The 25,810-nt window shown below is 39.6% G+C and overlaps 1 protein-coding gene across 2 annotated transcripts in view; it reads right to left on the reverse strand.

The window, feature by feature from the left end:
- The window catches only part of SLC4A4 (solute carrier family 4 member 4), a 302,161-nt gene that overhangs the window by 93,485 nt on the left and 182,866 nt on the right, over positions 1–25,810 (reverse strand). For both annotated transcript variants that reach the window (XM_047857278.1, XM_047857277.1), the window contains exons 7-11: positions 19,944–20,101; positions 13,360–13,447; positions 10,716–10,870; positions 9,963–10,082; positions 7,233–7,407 (exon numbers count right to left, since the gene is read on the reverse strand). In XM_047857278.1, coding sequence (XP_047713234.1) covers positions 7,233–7,407; positions 9,963–10,082; positions 10,716–10,870; positions 13,360–13,447; positions 19,944–20,101 — 696 coding nt within the window. The remainder of the gene's footprint in view (positions 1–7,232; positions 7,408–9,962; positions 10,083–10,715; positions 10,871–13,359; positions 13,448–19,943; positions 20,102–25,810) is intronic.

Genomic DNA, 25,810 nt, shown 5'->3' on the forward strand with positions numbered 1-25,810 from the left:
TTCTAATCTTGGAGTGGGGAAACCTCTTTAAGTATATAATGAAAATAAGAAACCATAAAAGATTGAAGATTTTGAATACATAAAAATTACAATCTATATAGCAAAAGAAATCATAAATAAGGTGAAAAGACACAGGATAGATCTAGGAAAAATATATTTGGGATATTTCTGACAAGAAAAGGGTAGATATCCTTATTACACAAAGAGCGTTCTTATGAGTCAATGAGAAAAAAAAACAAATACCTAAAAGGAAAATATGCCAAGGACACAAATACAAAGTGTAGACAGCCAATAAAAATGTGGAAGGATATTCGCCCTCACTAAAAATCAAAGAAATCTGAATTGAGTAAGAATGAGCTATCATTTTTCCACCCACTGAATGGCAAAAATGAAAATATGGTACACAATCCTGTTTTTGCAAGAGTGCATGCATGTGGACAGTCTTGTCCATTATTGGTAGAAGTAAAAGCTGGGATGACCTTTGTGGAGTGTAATTTAAAACAAATATAAAAAAAATATCCTGCAAACATTTGCTAGGAATTTTACTCCAAGGACATAATTACAAAGAATGAAAATGTAGTTAGGCACCACAGTTTGTTTATAATTGAGAAAAGTCGGGAAAACTGAAAGTGTACTAATAGGAGATTTATTAAGTAAATTGTAGGACATGTATCATCATGTGTATAAAAGATGTGGTCATTAAAAATAATGCTCAAGGTCCACATTGAAGTGGAAAAACTCCCACTTAATACTAGCCATGTTATGAAACAGCAGGTATATGATCTCACTTATATAAAACCTTATACATCAATCTATCTGTTTCCACATGCACTGCAAGATGTAGGAAAGATGTTTATGAAAATGCTCATAATGGCTATTTCTGAGTCATGAGTTTAAGGGCGAAATTACCTTTTATGTAGTTGCTCTGTATTGTTTGAGTTTTCTACAGTGCATAATTATATCTTATTAAAAATAAAGCCATTTCAAAATTATTTCAAGACAAACACAAAATAGTTTTAGAAGGTAGCAACATTTGGGACTGCCAGCCTGCCCAAATCACTATCATTTTCTAATCACCAAGAAAACAGAGTTGACAAAGGTCTTCCCATTGAAAAAAACCCAACCAAATATGTTCGGGTAAGTGAAAAATTCGGTTACATTTGACTTAACCTTAATCAAACAGGTTTGATTCAGAACTTGTACATGAAGTGAAGCAAATGATCTAGTTAAGTTGCTTCCTGGGAGAAGGAATAGCCAGCACACTGGAGGCAAGTAAACAATGCAAGCCCCTTACTTTGTCACCAAATGCACATTTAGTTTTGCCAACCACAACAACCCAACTGCCTCATGCCAACAGACTATCTCTACCTAATTTTTTAAACCTGTGATATGTTTCTGGAAGACTATGTCAGGCAGATGAGCATATCACCTTGCATTTCCACTTAGAGAAAGAAATTCATTTTGGTGCCAAAGCACAACATTTAGGTAAGTTGAAATTACTATACAGTCCTTACTACAATGAAGCAATTATCAATTTTCTTTACTCTTCCTGCTATAAACTGCACATGAGAACCTTCATAAAGAAGTGTCTATCTTATGGAGGAATATCATATGTGAATAAGAAACGATATATTTCCAACCTCAGCAGATTGATTAAATATTCTCAGCACAGCAGTATGTTTAAATAAAGCTTCAAATTTGGAGATGCCAGCTATAAATGTTCCTTATTATGAGACAAATTTCCTTAAAATGTGCTCCGTTAGGCTCCATAAATATCACAAAATTCACAGAATTCTAAAAATCTTACTGTATCCTTTTGCTAAAAGGTTTGTGAAAATAAGATTATATTTACTCTGGGGAAAAAATTTTAAATGACTTTCTTCACTCTAGACTATGCTCAGTCATTCACAATTAACAATGTCAATTTGAGTTCAAAGATTTTTCTGTGTCCATAAAGCTAAGAACAACTTTTAAGTGACATAGAGACTTGTCACAGAACATCAGAAAGTGTTCCCTGTACAGGTAACTTGCCCATAGACTAAGCTATCCATAAGTATTTGTTAAATCAATGTTTAACAATTTAATCAGAAGTATCTAAATGAACAGAACAGTGTACCTTCCTGGCAACCAAGAATATAACTACAATGCAATGAGCTGGCACACATGGTCACAGAGTTGGTTCCGGAAAGAACATGCTTCTAGGATGGTGAGGCTGAAAACCTTTTGTTTGTTTCATAGCATGGCAAGGGGACAAGAGCATTATTACAGTGGAACATACTGAGAAGGATAATAAGAGTGCTGCACAATTCCTGGACCTCAGAAAGCATATGTTCTAGTCCTTTGTTGCTGAACAATATGAACAGAAAAGAGGCACAAGCCCAGGGCTAGATCCAAGATAAATCTGAGGTCAACTCTTAGCAAAGCGGGTTCAGTCACTTGAGAAATCCAAGCTAAATTTTAATTGCCACACTTAAGGAATCCATGAATACCTCCTCTGAAAGCCTTAGAGTACTCTCAGAGCAGCCTGATGGTCCAAACATGTGGCCCAACTTGGAGGATTCATGCAGTCATGGATGTTGCCATTATAAACTGATTGTACTTGGATCCATCATAGCTTCAACTGTTTTATTTTGAACACAGGTCCATGGGAAATGATCCATATGTATGGCTCCTAAGATGTGCTTCTAATGATGTGGGGGATAGATGTATACACACAGGTGTGTATGTGGGATTAAATATACATATATTTTATTATGATTAATATTAATTACAATTTATATATTTTTTTAGCTCTGAAATAAATGCTTAACTGTAAATTTTTGTCTTCAAGCAGGCAAGACCTCCTGCACAGAAGCTGGCAGAAGAGTTGTTTAAACAGGGGCGCCTGGGTGGCGCAGTCGGTTAAGCGTCCGACTTCAGCCAGGTCACGATCTCGCGGTCCGTGAGTTCGAGCCCCGCGTCAGGCTCTGGGCTGATGGCTCAGAGCCTGGAGCCTGTTTCGGATTCTGTGTCTCCCTCTCTCTCTGCCCCTCCCCCGTTCATGCTCTGTCTCTCTCTGTCCCAAAAAATAAATAAACGTTGAAAAAAAAGAGTTGCTTAAACAACAACAGTTCAGTGACTCATCTGTGTTTTCACAACACGTTTGTACCAGCACCCATGTCTATTTGTAGCCTGACAATAAAGACCCTATATGAACCATCTCTGAGCTGTCTGCCTTAAAAGCAAGGACACTATTCTCAGTTGACTCACTTGAGCTACTTGTGCTTTTGAGAATAACCCGTTGCCACATTTATGAAGGCATGTGATATAACTGAAGATTACTTCAGGCTGTGCCAATGTCCTGCTTAGTTCTGATCTAGTGTTTAGAAGGTCAAATAGACCCAGAGGGCTTTACCCCCCTCAATAATCCCCTATATACCACTACTGGTATCTCTTGGGGACATAGAAAAAGAATGCCTTATCAACACCCTAGACTGTAAATACCATCAGAATGGGGATTATTATCTATTTTGGCTACTTATCTGTATCCCCAGCACTTAAAATAGTGTCTGCCACACAGTAAACACCCCATAAATACTTGCAAAGGAATAAATAAACCTCTGCCATGGGCCTGGGAAGTGATCTGGGACTTAGCACCAAATCCACAAAATATTTTGTTGTCCTGATGCCAAGTCAAGATTTCTACTTCAGAGCATCAAAACTTCTGTATGTTCAAGTACAGGTCCTTTCAGTATTGAGATACTTTTCAACATATTAAATCACCTTACTCCCTCGTCCTTAAAATAGATAAAACCAACAGAAATATCAACCTAAGTCATCTATCATCATAAGAAAACCTAGTACAATGACTACAGGTAAAATGTTTCCTATTAAAATACTAGGATATGTAAAATTACTATAAAACTGTAAATACTATAATTACTATAAAACTATTGAGTTGTGTGTGTATGTGTGTGTGTGTATGTGCACACTAGTCAGACAGGTGGTTTTATAGCTATAAATCCAGTACTTAGATCTATGCATCCATTCACTATATAGCATTAGTTCGCCCAAAAGAAATAGATAAGAGACTATTCAGTTCAACAAATATATATTAACAATCATTCATTTTCTATTCTTTTTCAGTGTTTCTGCCACCCACTCTGACTTCTACGAGTACAAAATTGCAGTTCTTTGCCAATACATTTCTTCAAGGAAAGAGATTTCAGAAGGGACAGAAAAATATACCCTTTAATATTTCCAAAGACTTTTAAAACATCGGGTTCACAGCTTCAATGACATTATCAATAAGAGATTACAAAATCTGTAATAAGCAGAATATGTCTAGCAAATGTCCTCCTAAGTTTGAATTTTGTACTTTGAATTAAGTCAACTCCTAGGAGTGACGTCCAGCAAATGGTCATTTTTGTGGACAACCTAACATCCCGATGTGCTGAAAGCCTTTCTGTTTCTCCTAAAGTCTGCAGGATCCTGAACACTGCTTACTCCACCATGAAGGCCTTTCCCATGACAATGATCACAGAACAAATACCCATGATAAGTACACGTGTCACACAACAGAATCCTTTACTTTCCCCAAAACTTGCACATATGGAAATTAACGCACCTATTGTTGAGGGATCAGCAATAGACTTCAACAGACTTCTTCCTCATCTCAGATGTTGCGTTTTACAGCTAAGTCTTGGGGTGCCTACATGGCTCAGTCGGTTAAGCATCCAACTTCAGCTCAGGTCATGATCTCATGGCTTGCGAGTTCAAGCCCTTCGTTGGGCTCTCTGCTGGCAGCTCATAGCCTGGAGCCTGATTCAGATTCTGTGTCTCCCTCTCTCTCTCTGCCCCTTCCCTGCTCACACTCTTTTTCTGTCTTTCAGAAATGAATAAATGTAAAACAAATTTTTTTTTTAATTTAAAGCTAAGTCTTATGAGGTTGAAAAGGGGTTCAATTCAGTTTAAAAAGGCAATAAACTAACACATAGGACGTGTTGTAATTTCTCCACTTCAAGGAAAAGAATCCATGGAAAACTATGTGTTAAAAAATGATCTGCACAAGAAAGTCTCTGTATATTCTGAACAACAGAAGGAGGTTTTCTTGCCACTGTCCCCAAATCACAGCTTTATTTTCCTAACGTGACTGCCTGTATTATGTTCTTTGTGCTGGCCTCACGGTGCTTCCTGAGTGCTTTCTTTTCCACTGGTTTTGTTGAATGATCTGATTTAGTTATCACTATGCTCTCATCTGGACGAAAAATAACTGCCCTATTTGGATACAGATCAGATTTATAAAAATCCTGTTATTGACATCACTGTTGCAGTTTATTTCGTTCATTCCTACCTTATGAACGAGGAAAAGAGGGAAGAACACCCTATTCACATACTTCATCTCTGTGTCCTACCACTCTTGGTTTCTCTTCCCCACATGGCAGGTCTCTCGCTGGGAACATATACATGTGTGCTTTCTGGCCAGCACAATGTTAGTTTTTAAAAGTTAATTCGTTGCAAATATTTAAGAATCACTAGATTTCACATAAGAATTTGAGTTTTCGGCCTCTTTCTGAAAATCAGAAAATGAAGTAATACAGAGAGCATATTCATATAGGAATAAGCGAAGCTGAGCGGTGCCTGCCCCCTTCTGATTAGGGCATGAGCTCTTAAAGGTCATCATGGTCCCCGTCTGTAAGAAAGCCAAGCTAGCCAAGTGGAAAAGTCATGTTCAGAGTCCTCAGTCCCCAAATGTTCCAGACATCCCAATCTAGGCAGGAGACATGTGAATAAAGAAGCCTTCAGGGGCACCTGGGTGGCCCAGTCAGTTGAGCATCTGACTTCAGCTCAGGTCATAATCTTGCGGTTTGTGAGTTTGAGCCCCGCATCAGGCTCTGTGCTGAAGCTACTGTCAGCACAGAGCCTGCTTCGCATCCTCTGTCCCTCTCTCTCTGCCTTCCCTCTCCACTGTCTCTTTCAAAAATATAAATAAACATTTAAGAAGCCTTCAGGGGACTCCAACCTCAGCTGTTACCTCGCTACAAACATGTGAGGCCCAAAGAGAGAACCACTCCAGATAAGCCCGTCAACCACCAAAACCATGAAAGGGAAGAATGAAATGGTTGTTTCAAGCCTCTAAGTTTTGGATTAATATGCTATGCAATAATAGATAAGGGCTAAAAGATAAAAGTGCTCTTAACAGACTACATACAATTATTTGAAGCAATTTCTCCCTTTTTACTTGGGTCAACAAAGATGTCATATATCATCTCCATTTCATTTTTGTGTTTAGGCAGAATCTAAAGCATGAATGTGCACAGAGAAGAAAACAAAAGTGGAAGAAAGCAATCTTTTGAAACAGCTGGGTTTGTTTTTTGTTTTGTTTTGTTTTTTTTAAGAAGGTGGCTGGCAGCACTTATGAATGTCACATAGGTTAATCAGTAATAAGCACTAAAGTAGAAGGGACAGAGTTTGAAAAGGGAATGAATCTAGTTCTTTTCCTAAGAATACTGGCTTCACTCACTACTCTGTATTCAGCATCTAGCACAATGCTTATTTTTTCTTAGCTTTGTACATATTTTTCTGAATGATAGAGGGCATCCAAAATATCTTTCGTACCACTAAAACGTCAGCTGTTACTGATACAAAAGGATGGCAAACGGCACCTGAGAGTAACAGACTATGGTTTGTACAAAATAAGTCAAGCCAGGGTCTTTACAGCTTAATGATCAGGCAGGTTCAAGAACAGGAGAAACAACTCTTAACTTGTATTCCCTTAAAGCTGAATCCTACTGATAGACATGCAAATCCAACCTCAAGCAAATCCCTCAATTTTTTGATGACTGTTTGCTCTTGTGTAAAATGAAGGTAATCATGCATTCCCAGAAAAAGTGTTATCATCAAGCTTAACAGAATATGGCCCATACATTCAAGGTAGTAGAAGATCTAAACCCCGTGCCCTGCACAAAATTAAAGCAGCTGATATGCTTTTGCCCAAATGGAATTGTATATCCTCATTTCCTTCCCTTCTTTTCCCCACTTGTGACTCAAGCCAGATTTCATCGAGCTATTTTTGTAATTACTAAAATGCTGGAAATATAGCAGCAGGCCAGAAGCAAAGTAAAATGCAGCATCCAGCAAAAGAAAGAAAATCACGCTGAGTAACTGAAAGGCCATCTGCTTCTAGCTGAGCTGTAGGGGTGAGGAAGGCAATCTGGGCTGTACTATTTGTGTCTCCCCCAAACCAGACCCACCTGCATGTTGTCAGTGGCATCCCCAAGCAGTCCTCCAAAAGTGATAGCATTAGTTACAGTTGCCAGATAAATGAAGAGAATTGCTGAAAGAGCCTGAATATTTAAAGCATCATAAAAATCACTGGCAAAAAATGGTGCTTTCCTCTTTATGTCCTTAATGAGTCCACCACAGAACCTGGGTAGGGAGAAAGCAAACATGTGACAAGGTAAAATAAATTTGTCATCAAATTAACCAAGGGTAACTCATTCAACCACAAAGAATTTGCAGTCAAAGTTTTTGAATCAACAAGCTCTATTTAACCACTTAAGGGAAAATGGGAAAACTGTAGAAGAATAAATTTTCTTCTATCTGTCTCTGTTTTGGTCCCTAAATTAGGTGTTGCATTCCCTAAAGAACAGTTGGTTTTTAGATGAGAGTGAATGGCGTAGATGGATTAAAATTTCTCACTCATTGTAGAAAAACATCACACCCATGAGCAGAGCATAGAAGTCCTTTAATAATCTTGCGTTGTTTCCTTTCCAGCCCCATTCATCATTCCACAAGTGTTTACTGCGCACCTGTGATATGCCCAGCACTTCTGCAGGTGCTGGAGACACAACAGTGAACAATACAGGCAAAGACGCCTGCCCTCGGGGATTTTCCTTCCGATATGGGGGACAGACAATGTAAGCAAAATGGATGGTGCTAAACATCAAGGGAAAAAATTAAGTGGGGAAGAAGGTTATGAAATGCTAGAGAAGCAATGGCTGAACTACTAGAGTGGCCAGAACAGGCCTCCCGAACCGGTGACTTTGGGATAAGGTCCCGAAGGCACGAAGGAGGAAAGCCACGCAGGTATACGGTGGAAAAGCACTGTAAGCGTAGCCCCATTACGCACATTCGCAGGTCAGCTGCCTTAGTTATGCATCTGTCAAACTACCCTCCCAACCAAACCTCACGTCTCAGCCTTCCCCACGCACACCCTTCCTTCTGCCTGTGGGGCCCTCCCTCAGAGAGTTCAGATTTCCACCATGAGGCTATCACACTTTATCGGGACTGTCTGTCTGTGTGTGGGCTTGCTGGCCCTCGCTGCATCCTGTGCCCCACTTCAGTTTTCGTGGTCTGCGTAGGGCTGTGCGTGGTGCTGGGCAGGCTGCAGACAGTACATTGGGGAAAAAGTGAGCTATCCAAGAATTGAATTCCAGTCTGATTAAGTAAAAGAGCTGAATTCCAGAACTCATATCTATAGAGAAGGAAAAGAATATTCCTAATAAAAGTACTTTGTAAAGAACTGTTCAGAAAAAATAGGGGGAGAGGAGGTTTTATGTTCTCTATTCTTTCAGAAAAAAAGGGGAGGGAAAAAAATGTCCCCTTAATTTCAGGGAGAAACCCAAGTGGTCATCAGAAGAATGAAATCATTTTATTCAGATTCAATTACATCTTAAAAAGACATACTTTCGTGCTTTCAAAAAAACCTTTAATGTTCTTAAAAGGTCCTATCTTCGGGTTCCTGGGTGGCTTACGTGTTCGACTTTGGCTCAGGTCATGATCTCACAATTTGTGAGTTCGAGCCCCATATCGGGCTCTGTGCTGTCAGTGCAGAGCCTGCTTGTGGTCCTCTGTCCTCCTCCCCACTGTCTCTCTGCCCTTCCCCCTGCTCGCACACTCTCTCTTCTCTCTCTCTCTCAAAAAAAATAAACATTAAAAAAAAAAGTCCTATCTTCATAAAATCAGTATCCTACTTAAAATTTTATTTAATACAAAACAAAATGGAGAACCTAATAGTGGAAAGAAAAGGAGGAATTATCATAAAAAGAGATTTACAAAAGCAGTCTGGGAAGCCTGAATCCCCAACGGCAGGCTAAGGAGACCATGACCTGTGAGTTCCTCATTTCTGTACCATGTTGCCCACTTATGAATAAATGTACAGAGAAGGGAGGGACGCACAAAAGCCAAATGGGGAAGACAACACATGACTCCACCTTCCTGCCACGGGTTCACACCCACCTGAAGACCCCGCTGGCTTTCTCTCCAACACCTCCTCCCTCACTTCATGGCCTGGATGCCAACCCAGCACACACCAGGCCCTCTGCTGTCCCCTCCCCCTACCTCACTTCTGCTGGTCTATCTCTAGCTCCTGCAGGACTTTTCTCATGGGCTTTCCTGCGGGACTTTTCTGTAAGGCCTTCTCGGAGTTCACTCTTTATATTGGAATGTCTTTCCCCTATCACAAAACCCCTTATTTCTGTTTTCATTTTCCCCCATTAAACCATCACCACATTTCTTAATTTTCTCATTGCTTGTCTCCCACTACTACAAAGGAAAACCCAAAAGGACAAAGGGTTTTTGTTTAATTCACTGTTGCATCCCCAGTGCCTGTGATTAATCAATGTAAGTATCTGTTGGCTGCACAAGTATACAAATCAGTGAGTAAAATGCTGATAGGGAGATGAAGGGAAATTAAGATCTAAAGAGATCCTCATCTGGGTGCCTGGGTGGCTCAGTTGGTTGAGCAGCTGACTCTTGATTTCCGCTCAGGTCGTGATCTCGTGGTCATGAGACCCAGCCCCACGTAGAGCTCTGTGATGACAGTGCAGAGCCTGTTTGGGATTCTCTCTCTCCCTCCCTCTCTGCCCCTCCCCTGCTCATGTGCACAGGCAAGCATGTCCTCTCTCTCTCTCAAAATAAATATTTAAAATAATAAAATAAGGAGATTCTCATCGTGAATGGCCAAATAATCCATCAGTTACCGTCCAGTTCGCTGCAATTCTTCACAATCCGCATGTCCTCCTCCTCCTCCTCCATGGCCTCCATCGTGAGGTGTGTCCCCATTCATCTGAACATTCTCTCCACCTGAGTACATATTCTTTCTAAGCAAGACAACAGAGCCCAAGAGAATATCAGTTTCTTTTACTCATCTGCTTCTTAGCTGTGCCATGCACGAGACTAACGAAGAGATGGACTGAAAACCCTTTGGGAGAAAGACCATTTCCTCCCACCACCCTAATGGACAACTCTTAAAGTGTTGTATTTAGAGGGAGGACAAATGACTGATGAATCAAAAGCTAAATAAGTTGCATACTGTATAAGACAGAAACCGTTTCACCGGGAAAACAATAGATTTCCAGAAAACGGCTTCTCCAAATGGTCTCACCCGATTTTTTAACCTCTTAAATCTATAGGGACTCGTTTTGAGTAAACCAGTCTTCTACATGTGCAGGAAGTCCCCAACACATCCTCCAAAAATCTCTATGATGTATTCCAATATCATAATCTGAGGTCTCTAATTTGCAATCACTGAAGAAGATAACAACATATAACACTCATTTTACAGCATCGACGAAATGTCAAACCAAAGTACATACGTAATTCATTTGAGATAATACATCAAGTTAAATGTGAACCTAAAAACACAATATTAGGACAGTCACCTGACCCCATTTCCTTCTGTGAGCACAACCTCCTTCTCAAGGATGAAAACTCCCAATTGCCCCATAATTTACCTTTTGTCAGATGATGGAAGGCTCTTAGGAGGCTCTATCCTGATTGCTGGGTCCCATTCCCCAGGTGGAAGAACAATGACTTCATCGAGGAACTCGTCGATACCAGCAATCAGGTCCTGCCTGTCTTTAGCTTTATAAGCAATGTCATGGAACACCTAAAGAATAATAAGAGATGTGCTGATCCAACAAGAGAACTCTCTACATACCTCACAGCATGTTGAGCCTCAGAAAGGCAATCTATAATCCACCTTAACATTTATTTCATATATGTTTAATATAATCATATTCTCATATTTCCTATCAGCTTGTCCCAAAGTATTTTGGGATTCTGATTTTGAACCCAGAGAATATAAGTGGAGGCATGAGAAAACAGCTGTGTTTCTTTTATATGTCTTTTTAATCAATACTGTAAAACAACACTGTCTTTCATCTCCCACTGGCATGTACCATTGCTGATACAGTTGCTGTGGAAGCCAGATGCAAATGGTTTGGAGAAATATACAAAAGAATCATTCTCTGAAATAAAAATGACTGGGACAAACCATTGCTGGTAATTCAAAAAGGAAAAGTTCAAGCTGAGGATTAAGATCGGGTTAAGTCCCAAACATTGCAGCTCTCGAACACAAATAATGTTAGCTATTAAAAAAAGAAAAATCTAAGTTATGCTGGTAACACATAAAGCAAAGGGCTTTAAGCAGGTGATCATCTGTCTAACCTTTTAGCAAGGCAATAACTAAACCACCCAAGGCAGCAAATGCTTCATGTCTTTTATACAGATATCCAAGAAGGAGCTCCAGAATTTACATAATCCTCTTTGCCAATCATTCCATTCTTCTAACCTAGGTGACCATCTGAAAGTCCTTTACGCATAAGCCTTTCATACCTCATCAGTCAAATTCTTTAGTCTCCAGGACAGAAGATGGCTCCTGTTCAACATCCTTACCTGTTCTTAAAGATTGCTAGTAAATCTCTTCTCCTCAACAAGAATTTTTAAAAGCTGTGAAACAAATTACATGTAATGGTCTGGGGGAGTGTGAGGTTGAGATTAGGGCATTACAAATGCCAGCATCTCATCTGTGGTGCTCTAGCCGCTAGAGAGGGTCACTTTTCCAGCCTCCCCTGCAGATAAGAATTGACAGTTTTGACCAATGAGATGAAAGAAAGAAGCTGTCTGAGAAACCTTTAGAATACCTGTTAGACTGATACGGCTAACATTCCCACCCTCCGTCTCCCAACACTCCCCGCTCCACGCCCCTTCTAATTTTTTTTTTTTCAACGTTTATTCATTTTTGGGACAGAGAGAGACAGAGCATGAACGGGGGAGGGGCAGAGAGAGAGGGAGACACAGAATCGGAAACAGGCTCCAGGCTCCGAGCCATCAGCCCGGAGCCCGACGCGGGGCTCGAACTCACGGACCGCGAGATCGTGACCTGGCTGAAGTCGGACGCTTAACCGACTGCGCCACCCAGGCGCCCCTCCACGCCCCTTCTGTATTCAACCTCCCCCTCCTCAAACTTGAATACAGAAGAGATGGCTGGAGCTGACTGCAGAGGCCCTCTCAAGCCCACAAAGCCGGAACCTTGGCTCTTGATTGATCATGAAACAGTTAAGTTAAACCGACTCTAGCAACTGCCTACCTCCAAATAAGCCCCAAATAATTTAAGCCACTATAAATCAGATTTTTCTGTCATTTAGAGCCTAAGGCAGTTCTAATTACTGCATCTTAGGAGGAAGGATTCTTTTTTAAAGAAAATGTAAACACATGAAAATAAATAAAAGAGCCTCCTGAGATGCTTAGTTGCCTCAAGGGGGAAAAGCCAGCATAGCTATACATCAAAAATGCTCTCAGTCCCACATTAAGTAACCATCTGAGTAATCACCAAATAAAGCTTCCATAACTAAATGCCCTATTCTTCACTTAACACATGGAGAAGCTAACAAATTAAGTAATAAAGCAAAAGTGAAACATTTGGGAAAATAGTAAGCTAGAAAGACACAGAAGGAAAATCAGTGATCCCATATCCTAATTGTAGTTCTCCTACTATGAGACTAGTTTAGGGTTTCATCATATCTAAAATGTGTGAACAACATTCAAGCTGTTATGAGAGTAAGGTTATAATTCCAAAGCACTAGAAACTCTGCAGTAACAGTTGCTAATGCATTTTAGTAAGTGTGTAATTCCTTCCCACAAGATAAGAAGACCATAAAAACAGGTACTTTCTGATACCTAAGGAAAAAATGCATGATCCATTTTATTATGCATTACTTTATAGAACCCATTATTTCTGAAACAATATGGTATAAGGACACTTGAACTCCCAGGATGAATATATTAAACATTTTAAGAGGTAAAGTTTAAGTTAATACAGTGATTTGAACTTTTTAAAGAATATTTAACATATATCTCTTTTAAGAATTGCAAATGCTTAGAAAAAGAAAGGAAATTATGTTTTATTCCAACATAAAATTTATTTTTTGAAAACTGTGTCGAGACCAGCGCATCTGCCATGAATGACTGTACCTTATGCCATAAAGAGGACTGGTGACCACATACTCTGACTTGAGTAAATTATGACAGCCAATTCATAGCATGAAAACTATACAAGCGGGACATTCACAAATCACCATGTTCCAGATCCCCTACCTCGTCAGACATCAGGGTGGCAATGGCTCTGCCGATCTCATGGTAGGACTTGGCTTTCCCCTTAGGACCTAAGAGAATGAACAAGAACCTAATGGAAGAGGAAAGAAGCAAAGGCTATAAAACACATTTCATCAAAGTCAATGTACATAACACTGAGACACGTTTATCCTATTTGTAAAAAGCTGAGATCTAGAATTCATCTTTAAGACAAAGGTAATATTCATGGTAATATGAAAGATACTCTTTCACACTATCATGAAATACAAATTGTTGTTTCTTTGGAGGCAAAGAAGAATTTAACATGGAAACCCTGAGAAGTTTATTTACTGAATAGGAAAACTTCACTTTAGGAGTCATTCAATCTTACTTTCCTAAACTTTCTTCTATCTCCATCTCTACTGACTTTGAGAATCTGTGGAGAAAACCCATTAAGCACAATAACCAGAAAGACTTAGTACATCTTCAGATTTCTCTGACTTTTCCTTACTCAATATGAACAGTGACAAATGATCCTCTCCATACTTTTAAGAAATATTTCTGCTCAGAAGTGACTGGAAGTCAGCAAAACCAAGTCCTCTAGAAGTAAGCCACATGCTGACAGCCAAAGTAAAGAAAGAAAACTATGAGAGAAATTCGAAATAAAGCATCTTTCATGGACAGTTAAAATTCTTTTGTGAGTGTCCTCATTTTCCTTCCCAAACTTGTTTTCTTGATAATGTACACGCACTGCTCCACAGTAAGTAGGTCCTGGAATTTGCAGTAATGAGCTTATCCCCACTTAGGTTCATGTCTCAACTAGGGAGGAAGAAACCCAGTAAGTAAGTGAATAAGAAAAAATATATAAAAGGCAACACTGGATACATCTCCGCCTTGCTTATAATCGTGTCTTACCTAACATGGAGACAATAAGGGCAATAAAAATAATCACATCACATGTGCTCAGCTTTTTAAAGTTTGAAAAACATTTCATATTCATCACCTCATTTAAACGCCACATACCCTTTTGCAATAAGGAGAGGTATCCTATTCCCGCTTAATGGTGAGGATACTGAGGCTCAAGGAGGTCAGTGGATGAGCCAAAGACGTGCCTAGTAAATGAGAGACAGTAGATAGGCCTTCTCACCTCCTGTTATTTTCAACACACAATGTGCCTAACATTACCTGCCCAACCTATACATGGGGTTACAATTCAACAGAGAAAAGCTAACCCACAATGACTCTCACGGCTCGTCCTGGGGAAAGATGTTGTGGATACTTAGCTGGGGACAAGAAATCTTAGGTAAAAATTTATGGGACCAGGAATGGGATGGGATTTGCTTAATACAATTTTATTTTATACTTATTTATCTATATACCTCACTTTAAATAAAAATGGGCCGACAGCAAGTACTCTTCAAAGTGTTAGGGTCTGTCCCAAAAAGCCCTTGAATAAATTTTTTTTTCATTATAAAATTCAGTCCAAATGGGAAAGGAAAAAAAAAACAAAACAAAACAGAAATCAAGAATGTAAGAAGGTATCTGAAAGTTTGAACACTCAGACTTCATATCAAAATAGCTATAAAACCATTCAATACTTATTTGCTTAGAAACCAGTTCTGGCATGAGGCGGCACACTCGCTTTCAAGTATTATCACGGTAGATGAAAAAGCAAAAGCAATCAGCAGGCATGAAAGTCTGTTCAAGTATGAAGGAAGTGATTATTAAAATTGGATTTAGTTATTCTAATATTGAAGTTCAGTTGATACTAGAACTTCTCTTCCTTTGAAGTTGGACCTAAATTATACACCCCTACATACAGTATTATAAAATGCTTCTTAATGACAGGAAAATGTACTATACTAAAGGGAATGATCACTGACTTGAGTGCAACATATGCAAAAAATATTTAACCACCTAAGCAAAACAGAAATCCCATTTAGGAACACCTACAATACTGGTCACAATGCCCAGTCCTATTAGCCAGTCTAGCAATGGCCAGCTGTCAGGCAAGACAATAAGAACATAGTTTTGGGCAAAGGGGGAGAATGCAGTGCGGAAAGAGAAAATATCGAATACCTGGATCCTTTACTTATTCACACATTTTTAAATAATGGTTTCCTTTACTTGCCATTTTTTGTTATTTTAATGTGTCTAAATATTAGTTTTTCAGTAAGACATAATACCTAAGATCTTTCTGGACCCACTCTGCCCCTCTTCCTACCTTGCCGTAGCATCTCCATCATGATTATAATTTACAAACACACATTATGGAAATACACACTTACCAACTGACACATGAACTATCAGGCTGACTATATGGCAACAAAGACAAAACACTATCTTGCTAGAAAGCGGGACAAATACTCTCATTTATTAGTAGTCCTCAAATATAAACTTTGGCAGATGAGATGGGTAACCATCCCAAGAGCCGAAAGTAATGGAGCCTCTAACTCAAGCCCTCTGGGATGAGGGAATATATTTTCTGTAAATATTTCCTCTAGTCTTTGCTAAATAATACCGAATAATGAATGGAAGTAGCAGCCCAATAGTGACTATAACATGCATCAGAGCAATAAACCCAATATATGAGAATTATATTGTTTCACTAACTTAGATATAAAGGTATGATTTCTCTTTCTGTGGTAATGTACTTTTTATTAAAAAATGCATATATATTACATAGAATATACAAATATTTATTAACACATATATATTGATTTGTTCTTTAGTGGAAAATCATTAAGTGCCCAATAGAAATAAAATGTTACATATCAGCTAAACTTTCCCATTACTCCAGTCAGGAACCATTCAGTAAATTCAACCTCTCAAAATGATACAGAGAAGAAATCTGGCCATCTACAAGTAGCAGGAAACATCACCTCAGGTCAAGAATTTCATCTGTAGGGACGGAAACCCTGAAGAAGCCCCTGATTTTGGACTGCATTACTGAAAAGGAGATGAGAAAACTAGGATTGCAGAAGAACTCATCAAGTTGAAGTTCCCTCTGCCTGAAACATGTTCTTTCCCCTTGAACCCCTTGAAGAAGCAAACGCTGTTATAACTTTTATGACAGAAGTACATCTTGCCAAACTCAGCTTTTATAATGTACTGAAAACTCCTTTCATGACCCAAGCTGTTTTTTGTCAATGGACAGATGTTATTTTTAACCAGAAGCTTTTTTTCCCTATTAACAAATTAGAGTAAACACCACATTTGTGTGGCTCGAAGGGCACAGCCCATGTTGACAGCTGGGGAAAAGAAATTAATTTATGCTACTGAGTTCTTTTTATTCACTCATAACTAGAAATAAAGTCATAGTTAGAATCTACTAGTGCTAGCTGTCTCAAGAATCTTCATGAGGCCCTTCTACTCTTGTGAGCTTTTTCACATACCTAATTATGCCTGGGGAGGATGCCTCTAGCATTCTCCATAACAAAAATAAGTACCAGATGATCTCTGTCCGGAACCAATGGACTGTACTCATATTCACAAAATAATTATAGGCAGAAACAGAGCACAATATCAGAAGAAGAGCCAGCCTTCCTAAACCACTCAATCTTTGCAGAAAGGATGTGCACCTCCCCCCCCCCCCGTCCTTCCTGATATATCACAGCTATTTCTAGAATAAACTCAGCATGTACCAATCCTTTACTCCCTGCTCTCAAAACAGCAGTGAATCAAATAAGCCATTATTCATATTTAGCAGTTTTGGAAATTATGGCTGAACTGTAGCGTCCACAATAGATGCATGAAGACCATAAACCCACCACAACCAACCACGTTACATACGATAAATAGCAGCTAGCAACTAGAGTGCTGGGCAAGACAGAATTGAACTAGCTAGACCATTGTCCCAATCCCTCTAATGATATTTTCTATCATTTTGATAATTAAGCATAAACTGCTCTTTAAGGCAAATCATCATTTATCACATAAAATATATACTAACTTACAGTGATATGAAAAGGGTAAACATTCTAAATTTTTAGAGGACTAGAACTTATGGAATAACTACTTGTCTTAAATGTGAAAATCAAGATCAGAAAAGAACAAACTGATCAGGGGTTTTGATTTCTCTTCATGGGAAAACCCTAAAGTATTTTGTTCTAATCCATTCTAAATAGCTCCTTAGGTTCTCCCTAAAAGCCCGGCTTCAGAGTCAGAAATCTGCAGTTCTATTTCTAGCACTGATCGTGAATCTTCCCTTTGCCTCCATCTCTCAACTGTCAAGTGGGAATAACAATAGTTATTATCCCCTACATAGCTCATAAATAGGAGTGAGCAGCAGCCTGTACGGACAGATATAAGATGACACCAAACAAAGTGTATGCAAGACGCTAGGAAAATCATAAGCACATCCTACGAAGTCGCAAAGAGTAAAAGAATGGTTCGTTTGCTTTCACATGGATGGCAAGAAGGACTCCTAAGCAGAGAACATCCACTAAGTTGGCTGTAGCCCTGGTGCAAGCAGAAAGCTAAAGCAGAAAGCTAAGCCGATAGGAGGGTATTGAATCTTGTGGGCACTACAGTCACAGAGCTGTGAGACCCACACTTCCTAAAAGATGCATGGCACTAATACCACTTATCATAAATAGCAATAATAGCACCACACTCGCAGTATAATAGCAATAATAAACATAAGAGCATGACGTTCTAAAGGAAAAATGACCATTACAAAATGTACACCACAACAGACATTTCGGGTCTCCCTGCAGTACAACAGGCAGCACGTTAAAGCACAAGGCTAAGTACGGGGCAGTTCTTCACAACCGACTACCACATTCCTTGTGGGATTTCCTTGATTGGATTTCACAGGATGCAGCCATTGTAAATGGCCCCACATTACTCATACACAAAAAGGCTAATGAGACTCCCTACGCACTGATTATAGCAGGCACCAGTTCAGAGGACAGCAAATGGATAAAAATATTTCCTGGAAAAATGTTAACATGCTTGGATATATTGTTCAGACTATTACCCTGAAATAGTTTTATGACATTATTGAATTACACTCCCTTGAATTGCCGGGCTCCCTTTGTTAATTCAAATGATGCTGTATTTCACCTCTAGACTAGTACCACTCTCCTGTACAGAAGAAAAGAATATGCCAGACAGGAGCAGATGATAAGAGGGATACACAAATAGTCACGATTTGCTACTCAATGAACTTGTATTATTGTTAAATAAAAAACCCTCTACAATATTTTTTACTTGTAGCCTCCAAAGAAGAAAAGTAAGAAAAATGAAAATGCAAGAGCAATTTAACACTTCTTGGCATGTTTTTTTTCTTTCAAGCCCCAGTAAAAATCATTCCACAGAGACATAAACAAAACCATAGGAGCACAAGAGCTGGACGTCAGCCCTGATCTGAGTCAGCTAGCTGTTCGCCAGGTGATTGCTCAGATAGAACTGCAAGGCTCTGCTGGAATGTTTTCAAGTGAACAACTAAGTTACAGAAAACACAAATCATGATAATCCCATCAACTGAATAAGCTACAATCTTCTCCTTCCCTCTGCCATCTGTCCAATGACTGCCTACTAATGACCAGTATTATTCCGGTCTATAGTGTCTAAGAAATATAAAAATAGGGAGAAAATACCCATATGAAAGAAAAACTAGCCTGTAATCTATGAATGGGGAGGCCATAAGGAAATGTTCTGATTTTCCTCCCAGCTTGGCTCAAAGCAAACTGGAGCCCCTTGTCTCTGTCAGTTTATCATGCCAAGACCATCTGAGATCACTGAGGATTCACAACCCTTCCTGCACACCTGAGGAAACCTAAAAAGAGAAAAGTCACCTGTCCTTGCCCTGTACCCACAAAAAGCACCCCCCACAAAGTTCCTATTCATATGGTAGTTTTATGGTGTCAAGTCAAAGATTACATGCTTCTCTTTAAACTCTTCTTCAGCACAAGTTTAAGTGAAGCATTAACTTCTATTCACCTACTGCACTCCGAAAATCAGCCGCCTAACTCTCGAGCTCAGCAGCAAGGCAGATAAACTGGATGACTTCTGAGGTGCTGCGTGGTGTAGTGAGTACATGATCATAATTAACTGTAATATGCTTCCTTTTAGGATAAGAATGTATATAGCACATAACAATAAAGTGTGCAAATTTAAGTGTGCAGCTTAATGATTTTTATATATTCGTGTGTATATATACACATATATACTTACATGTATGTATATATGTATGTACCTATTGTCAATTTTCTGATAAAACATAGAGCAAATGAGAGCAACTCTGACCTCTGAATCATTGACCATCTGTATGACCCTGGACAAGTTACTTAAACTCTCAGACTCAGTTTCTTTATCTGTAAAATACACATACCCATAGTTTACAATTTAAACATATTATGAGAATTAAATGACTAATCCATAAGAATAAACTAGTACATGGCCCAGTTGGTTATTATAATTGTTATTATTACTACTATACAAGTGCCAAGTAATTTGAGAGCATGAAAGATGAGCTAAGTCATCATTTCAGATTAAACCTCTCCGATATGCCTGCTCTGGATGTATCCTCATTCCACTGATTATCTAGCCATGATTTCCCTATAAGCACATTGTGGACCTCAGCAGGTCAGGGAGTAGCTTACCTTGTGGGCACAGGGACCTCAGTCAGGGCACCCAGCATGACCGCCTGCTGGAGCCGAACAAAGGCAATGAAAGGAGTATCCAAGAAGTCAACCTCCCCAACAAGCACGTTGGAGGCTTCTGCATCACGTGGAAGTTTTTTCATGAACTTATTCTTCAGCTGCATGGGAAGAGCCAAGAAAACACAACTTATTTCCAGAAAAGGGAACAAGAAGAGCCCCTCCATATATCACTCAAGGAAATTCCACACAACAGGCTCTAGCTAGCCATTTTTCTATTATGTTTAACCGTTCTATTATAATAAACATTACTCTGGACTTTGAATTCAAAAATACTGAGGGTATAATCACATGGCTTACATATAAAACAATGTTTACATACAAAAAAAATCATTTATTTATGCACTCACTCAATAAACATATGTTCAGAGTCTACTATGAGGCCGGCATTGATCTACACTCTAGGGATACAGGGATGGATCAACGAATTACATGCCTTCCTTGGGTCATGGGTCACATTTCAGCAGGAGAGAGACAAAATATGATTTACAGTAGTGATAAATGCTAAGAAGGAAAAATATAATAGCTAAGAGGGTACTATTTTAGGTCCTACTTGGTCAGAGGAAGCCTCTGAAGAAGCACATTTTACATTGGAGTGAGGCGACAAGCCATGCCAGGATCTGCCTAAAGAAAATTCTAGGCAAAGAGAACAGCAAGTGCTAAGGCTCTGAGATAGAAAAGAGCTTGGCAGAGAGGTTTAGTAAGAAGGTGAATGTGGTAGGAGCTAAAGCAGCAAAGGAGAGAAAATAGCAGCAAATGAAGTTGCACAGGTAAGGGGGAGAGCCAGGTGGTAAGGGCCTTGAAGGCCACAATTAAGAGTTTGGAATGCTTTAGGTAGGATTTGCCTCCTAAAAATCCAAATGAAAAGGGGAGTAGAAAGACATACATTTAGAAGATACTACCATGTAAAAAGAGTTTAAGACCATGAGACAGGATGACACAACCTTGAATGGGAGTACAGATAAAGAAGAGGGATAAGATCTAAACCCTGGGCCATTTTATCTTTCATAGAAATGGGAGGAGACATAGGCAGAGGACACTGACAAAGAGCAGCCAGTGAGGTTGGAGGAAAACCAGGACTTCATCAACAATCAGGTGAACAAAGGGCTCAATGAAGAAAGCTTATCAGCTGAGGCAAAGGCTGCTGAAAGTTCAAATAAGATGAGAACCAGGAATGGACCAATGAGTTTGTCAAGAAGAAGGTGCTGGGTGATCTTGACAAGAGCAGCTATGGTGGGGAGTGGGTGCCCAGTGAAGAATGAGAAGTGAAGAAGTGGAGACAAGGGAGTAGAGAGATTTTGAGAAATGTTGCTACCAAGAAAAGGCAAGAAATAGGAAGACAGGTAAAGGAAAACATAAAACAGAATTTCTTTTAAATGGCATGTGTGCTAACACTTTGGAATGTTAATGAGACAGATTATTTCTGCAGGAGACAAAGGGGACAACCGCAAAAAGAGCTCAGGGAATCCTGAACTATGGAGAAGAGAACTGAGAAGTGAAATGATGAGGAAGAGGGAGAAAGGGATGTGGGAATTTGAGGAGAGGGGTAAAGGCTTAAAGTAGTTTTCTTGGGAGGCTTATCTTGTAGGTGTTATTCGTCCCTTTCCCTGCCCTCCCCAATTCCCACTTAGAGTAGGCCTGATGGAGCACTCTTCAGTGAGTGGGAAATACCTCCCACAGGTCAAGGAAAACATTTCAACAATCGTGGAAGAATGAGATGTGAATTTTGCAGGACCGTATGAAAGACAACAGACTTCTGATATATACTTATCATCAACATAAACGTCCCTCCTCTTAGGTCAAAAGTTACTAGTATAAAAAGAACTCAGTACTTTTTGCCATGGATTAAAGTGGAAGGCATGCCTCCAATTTTCCCCATTCATAAAAAAGTTACAGTAACAATTTCCATTTACAGAGTTCTTTTTTTTTTTTTCCAAGTAAGCTCTAGACCCAACGTGGGACTTGAACTCATGACCCTGAGATCAAGAGTCACATGGTCTACTGACTGAGCCAGCCAGATACCCCCATTTACAAAATTCTTAATTGGGTAAAATATGTGACATGAGAAGTGATCCCTACAACTCCATCACTCTCGTTAGTATTTTTATAAAACTGTTTTTTTAGTTTGGCACTTCATATAAGAAGAAAGCTGTGAGGCAAAAGCAAGGACATCAAAGCTAATAATTTTATGGAAACAAACAAACAAAGCAAAGCCAGAGGGAGGGGCAGAGAGAGAGGGAGACACAGAATCTGAAGCAGGCTCCAGGCTCTGAGCTGTCAGCACAGAGCCCAACGCGGGGCTCGAACTCACAGACTGTGAGATCATGACCCGAGCTGAAGTCAGACGCTTAACCGACTAAGCCACCCAGGCGCCCCAAGATATATATATTTTTAGATATTAGGAACATGACTGCCTCTAAGTAGTGAGGGAGTTTTCCAAAGTTTATACCATTAATCTTCCAAGAAATGTTAATATTTTTTTAATGTTTACTTATTTACTTTGATAGAGAGAGAATGTGAGCAGGGGAGGAGCAGAGAGACAGAATCCCTAGCCAGCTCCACACTGTCAGTGCAGAGCCCGATGCAGGGCTCAAACTCATGAACTATGCGATCATGACCTGAGCCAAGATCAATAGTGGGCTGCTTAACCAACTGAGCCACCTAGGCACCGCTGCTAAATATATATTTTTTAAATCTTTTAGATTTTTTTTTTTGGTATTTTTATTTATTTATTTTTAAATTTACATCCAAGTTAGTTAGCATATAGTGCAACAATGATTTTAGGAGTAGATTCCTTAATGCCCCTTACCCATTTAGCTCATCCCGTCCCCAATCCCTCCAGTACCTTGTGTTTGTTCTCTGTATTTCAGAATCTCTTATGTTTTGTCCCCCTCCCTGTTTTTGTATTACTTTTGTTTCCCTTCCCTTATGTTCATCTGTTTTATATCTTAAAGTCCTCATATGAGTGATGTCATATGATATTTGTCTTTCTCTGACTAATTTCACTTAGCATAATACCCTCTAGTTCCATCCACGTAGTTGCAAATGGAAAGATTTCATTCTTTTTGATTGCCGAGTAATACCCCATCATAAATATATATACCATATCTTCTTTATCCATTCATCCATTGATGGACATTTGGGGTCTTTCCATACTTTGGCTATTATTGTAAATCTCTGAAATTCTATAAATATTAAAAGAGCAGCCATGGGAAGGGTCTAAAAACATCAAGTTGCCAAAACTGTTATTCTCACCTAAGAAAGTTGCAGTAATGAATTGTTCTCTATAACACAGAGTAGAGTATAGGGTATGGCTAAGTGGCACAAATGCATAACAAAATATCGCTGCTCGAATAATCTTCCTCAGATTTTTCCCAGAGAGTTCCCATTATCAACAGTGGACACAAAAATCTATAATAATCTGATTTTATTTCCCATTCTCATCAGCAGATTCGTTGTTCTATCTAGTTAGGCAGGTAATCTGATCATAATCCCATTCTATTTTATGTAGTTAGACTCTCACACTCATTATAAAATAACTTTCCTTTCCACATTTCTACCTTTTCTAAACATTCTTCAGAGCTCAGCATGAGCCACTAAACCATCTCAGCCCCCTTTCTTGGGAATTCTTGAAACACTCATTTCTGAATCATACTTTTGTTAAAGTTTAAATCTTTTCCCCAAGTTTCTTGAGGATTATAACAGTTTATCCGCCATTACATTGGACACCTACCTCGCATATAATTCAGCTGTAATAAATATTATGACTGGAAAGAATAACTCTGTAGTACTAAAATCAGACCAAAACCCATCAAATGCCCAGGAAAGTTAGAGAGCTTCTACAGACTTACTCTAGAACCTACTATGTCTGGATCTGTCACTAATCAACTAACTGACTCACAACACATGCAGAATATCCCACAGTTAATTATATACCTCTAAAAAATGTCTTACTGGGCACATGGGTGGCTCAATTGGTTAAGCGTCCAACTTTGGCTCAGGTTATGATCTCGCAGTTTGTGAGTTCAAGCCCCACGTCAGGCTCTGTGCTGACAGCTTGCTCAGAGTGTGGAGTCTGCTCCAGATTCTGTCTCCCTTTCTCTCTGCCCCTCCCCCACTCACACTGTCTCTCTCTCAAAAATAAACATTAAAAAAAATAATTAAAAAAATAAAATAAAATAAAAAATGTCTTACTAGTACTATGTTACATTTACTAAGATTGTCATGCCCATATTAGGAAATTAGTATATTTTTAAGGCCAAAGGAAATATACCATATTCTATATGCTCTAAAGAGAAGTAGTTGCAAAGCCGTGTTCCTTTAGATCAGCACACCTCAAACTTCGTTTATGAAACACTAGTGTTCTCGGAGAAACTAACAGCTAATCTAAAATAAACAGGGGTGCCTGGATGGCTTAGTCGGTTAAGCGTCCAACTTTGGCTCAGTTCATGATCTCGCAGTTCGTGAGTTCATGCCCATGTCAGGCTCTGTGCTGACCACTCAGAGCCTACAGCCTGCTTCAGATTCTGTGTCTCCCTCTCTCTGCCCTTCCCCGGCTCACACTCTGTCTCTGTCTCTGTCTCTGTCTCTGTCTCTCTCAAAAATAAGTAGACATTAAAAAAATGTTTTTAAATTTTTTTTTAATGTTTTTATTTATTTTTGAGACAGAGAGACAGAGCATGAGCAGGGGAGGGGCAGAGAGAGAGGGAGGCACAGAATCCAAAGCAGGCTCCAGGTTCTGAGCTGTCAGCACAGAGCCGGATGCGAGGCTCAAACTCACAGACTGTGAGATTATGACCTGAGCTAAAGTTGGACACTTAACCGACTGAGGCACCCAGGCACACCCCCCCAAAAAAAATTTTTTTAATAAATAAAACAAACATGGATGGTGCCTGGGGTACCCCAGAACTCAGCCCCCAAGTGCCTCTTTCCTATCTACCCATACTCCCTGGGCACAGCTCATCAAATCTCATGCCTTTAAATACCATCTATATGTTGATGACTCACACACTTGTATCTTCAGCCAGGACCTCTTCCCTGAACTCCAGACCTGTAACATCCCCACTTGAAATAGGTATTTTAACTCCACCTATCCAAAAACTGCACCCACCCTACCCGCCTCCCAACAGTCTCCTCAAACTGGTTCTTCCTACAATCTTCCTCATCTGGCTAATGGTAACCATTCTTCCATTGTTCAAGCCAAAATCTTGTAGTCATCTTAAATACTTAGATACTTAGATACCTTCCTTTCACACCCCATACCCAATCTATCAGGAAATCCTATTGGAACCACATGCAAAGTATATCCAGAATCTGACCATTTCTCACTGCCTTCACTGCCACTACTCTTGTCCACGATCATCTGCTATGATTATCTCTCTCCTGGATAATGGCATTGGCATCCTAGCTGGATTATCTGCTTCTGCAAGTTGCACCCAATCTATTCACCAAAGTAGCCAGAGTAGTCAAATCAGGAGTCAGATCATGTCATTCCTCTTCTCAAAGCCCATTTCACTAAGGGGGAAGGCAACGCTGTCAGGACAAGACACAACCCCAGCATTATCTGGTTCCTATCAACAAGCTGACCTTATTTCCTCCTGCTCTCTCCCAGTCTTCTCCATACCCACCACTCAAGACTCCATGCCCTCCCTCAAAATGCCAGCACATTCTAACCTCAGGGCCTTTACACCTGCTGTTGTTTCTGAATGTAGTGTCTGCATGGTTCTGTCCCTCACTTCCTTTGGATCTTTATTTAAAAGTCACCTTTTCATCAATGAGTCTTTCCTTGGCCACGTTAATTAACGTTTCAA

This window comes from Prionailurus viverrinus, chromosome B1 (assembly GCF_022837055.1).
Source record: "Prionailurus viverrinus isolate Anna chromosome B1, UM_Priviv_1.0, whole genome shotgun sequence".
NCBI lineage: Eukaryota > Metazoa > Chordata > Mammalia > Carnivora > Felidae > Prionailurus > Prionailurus viverrinus.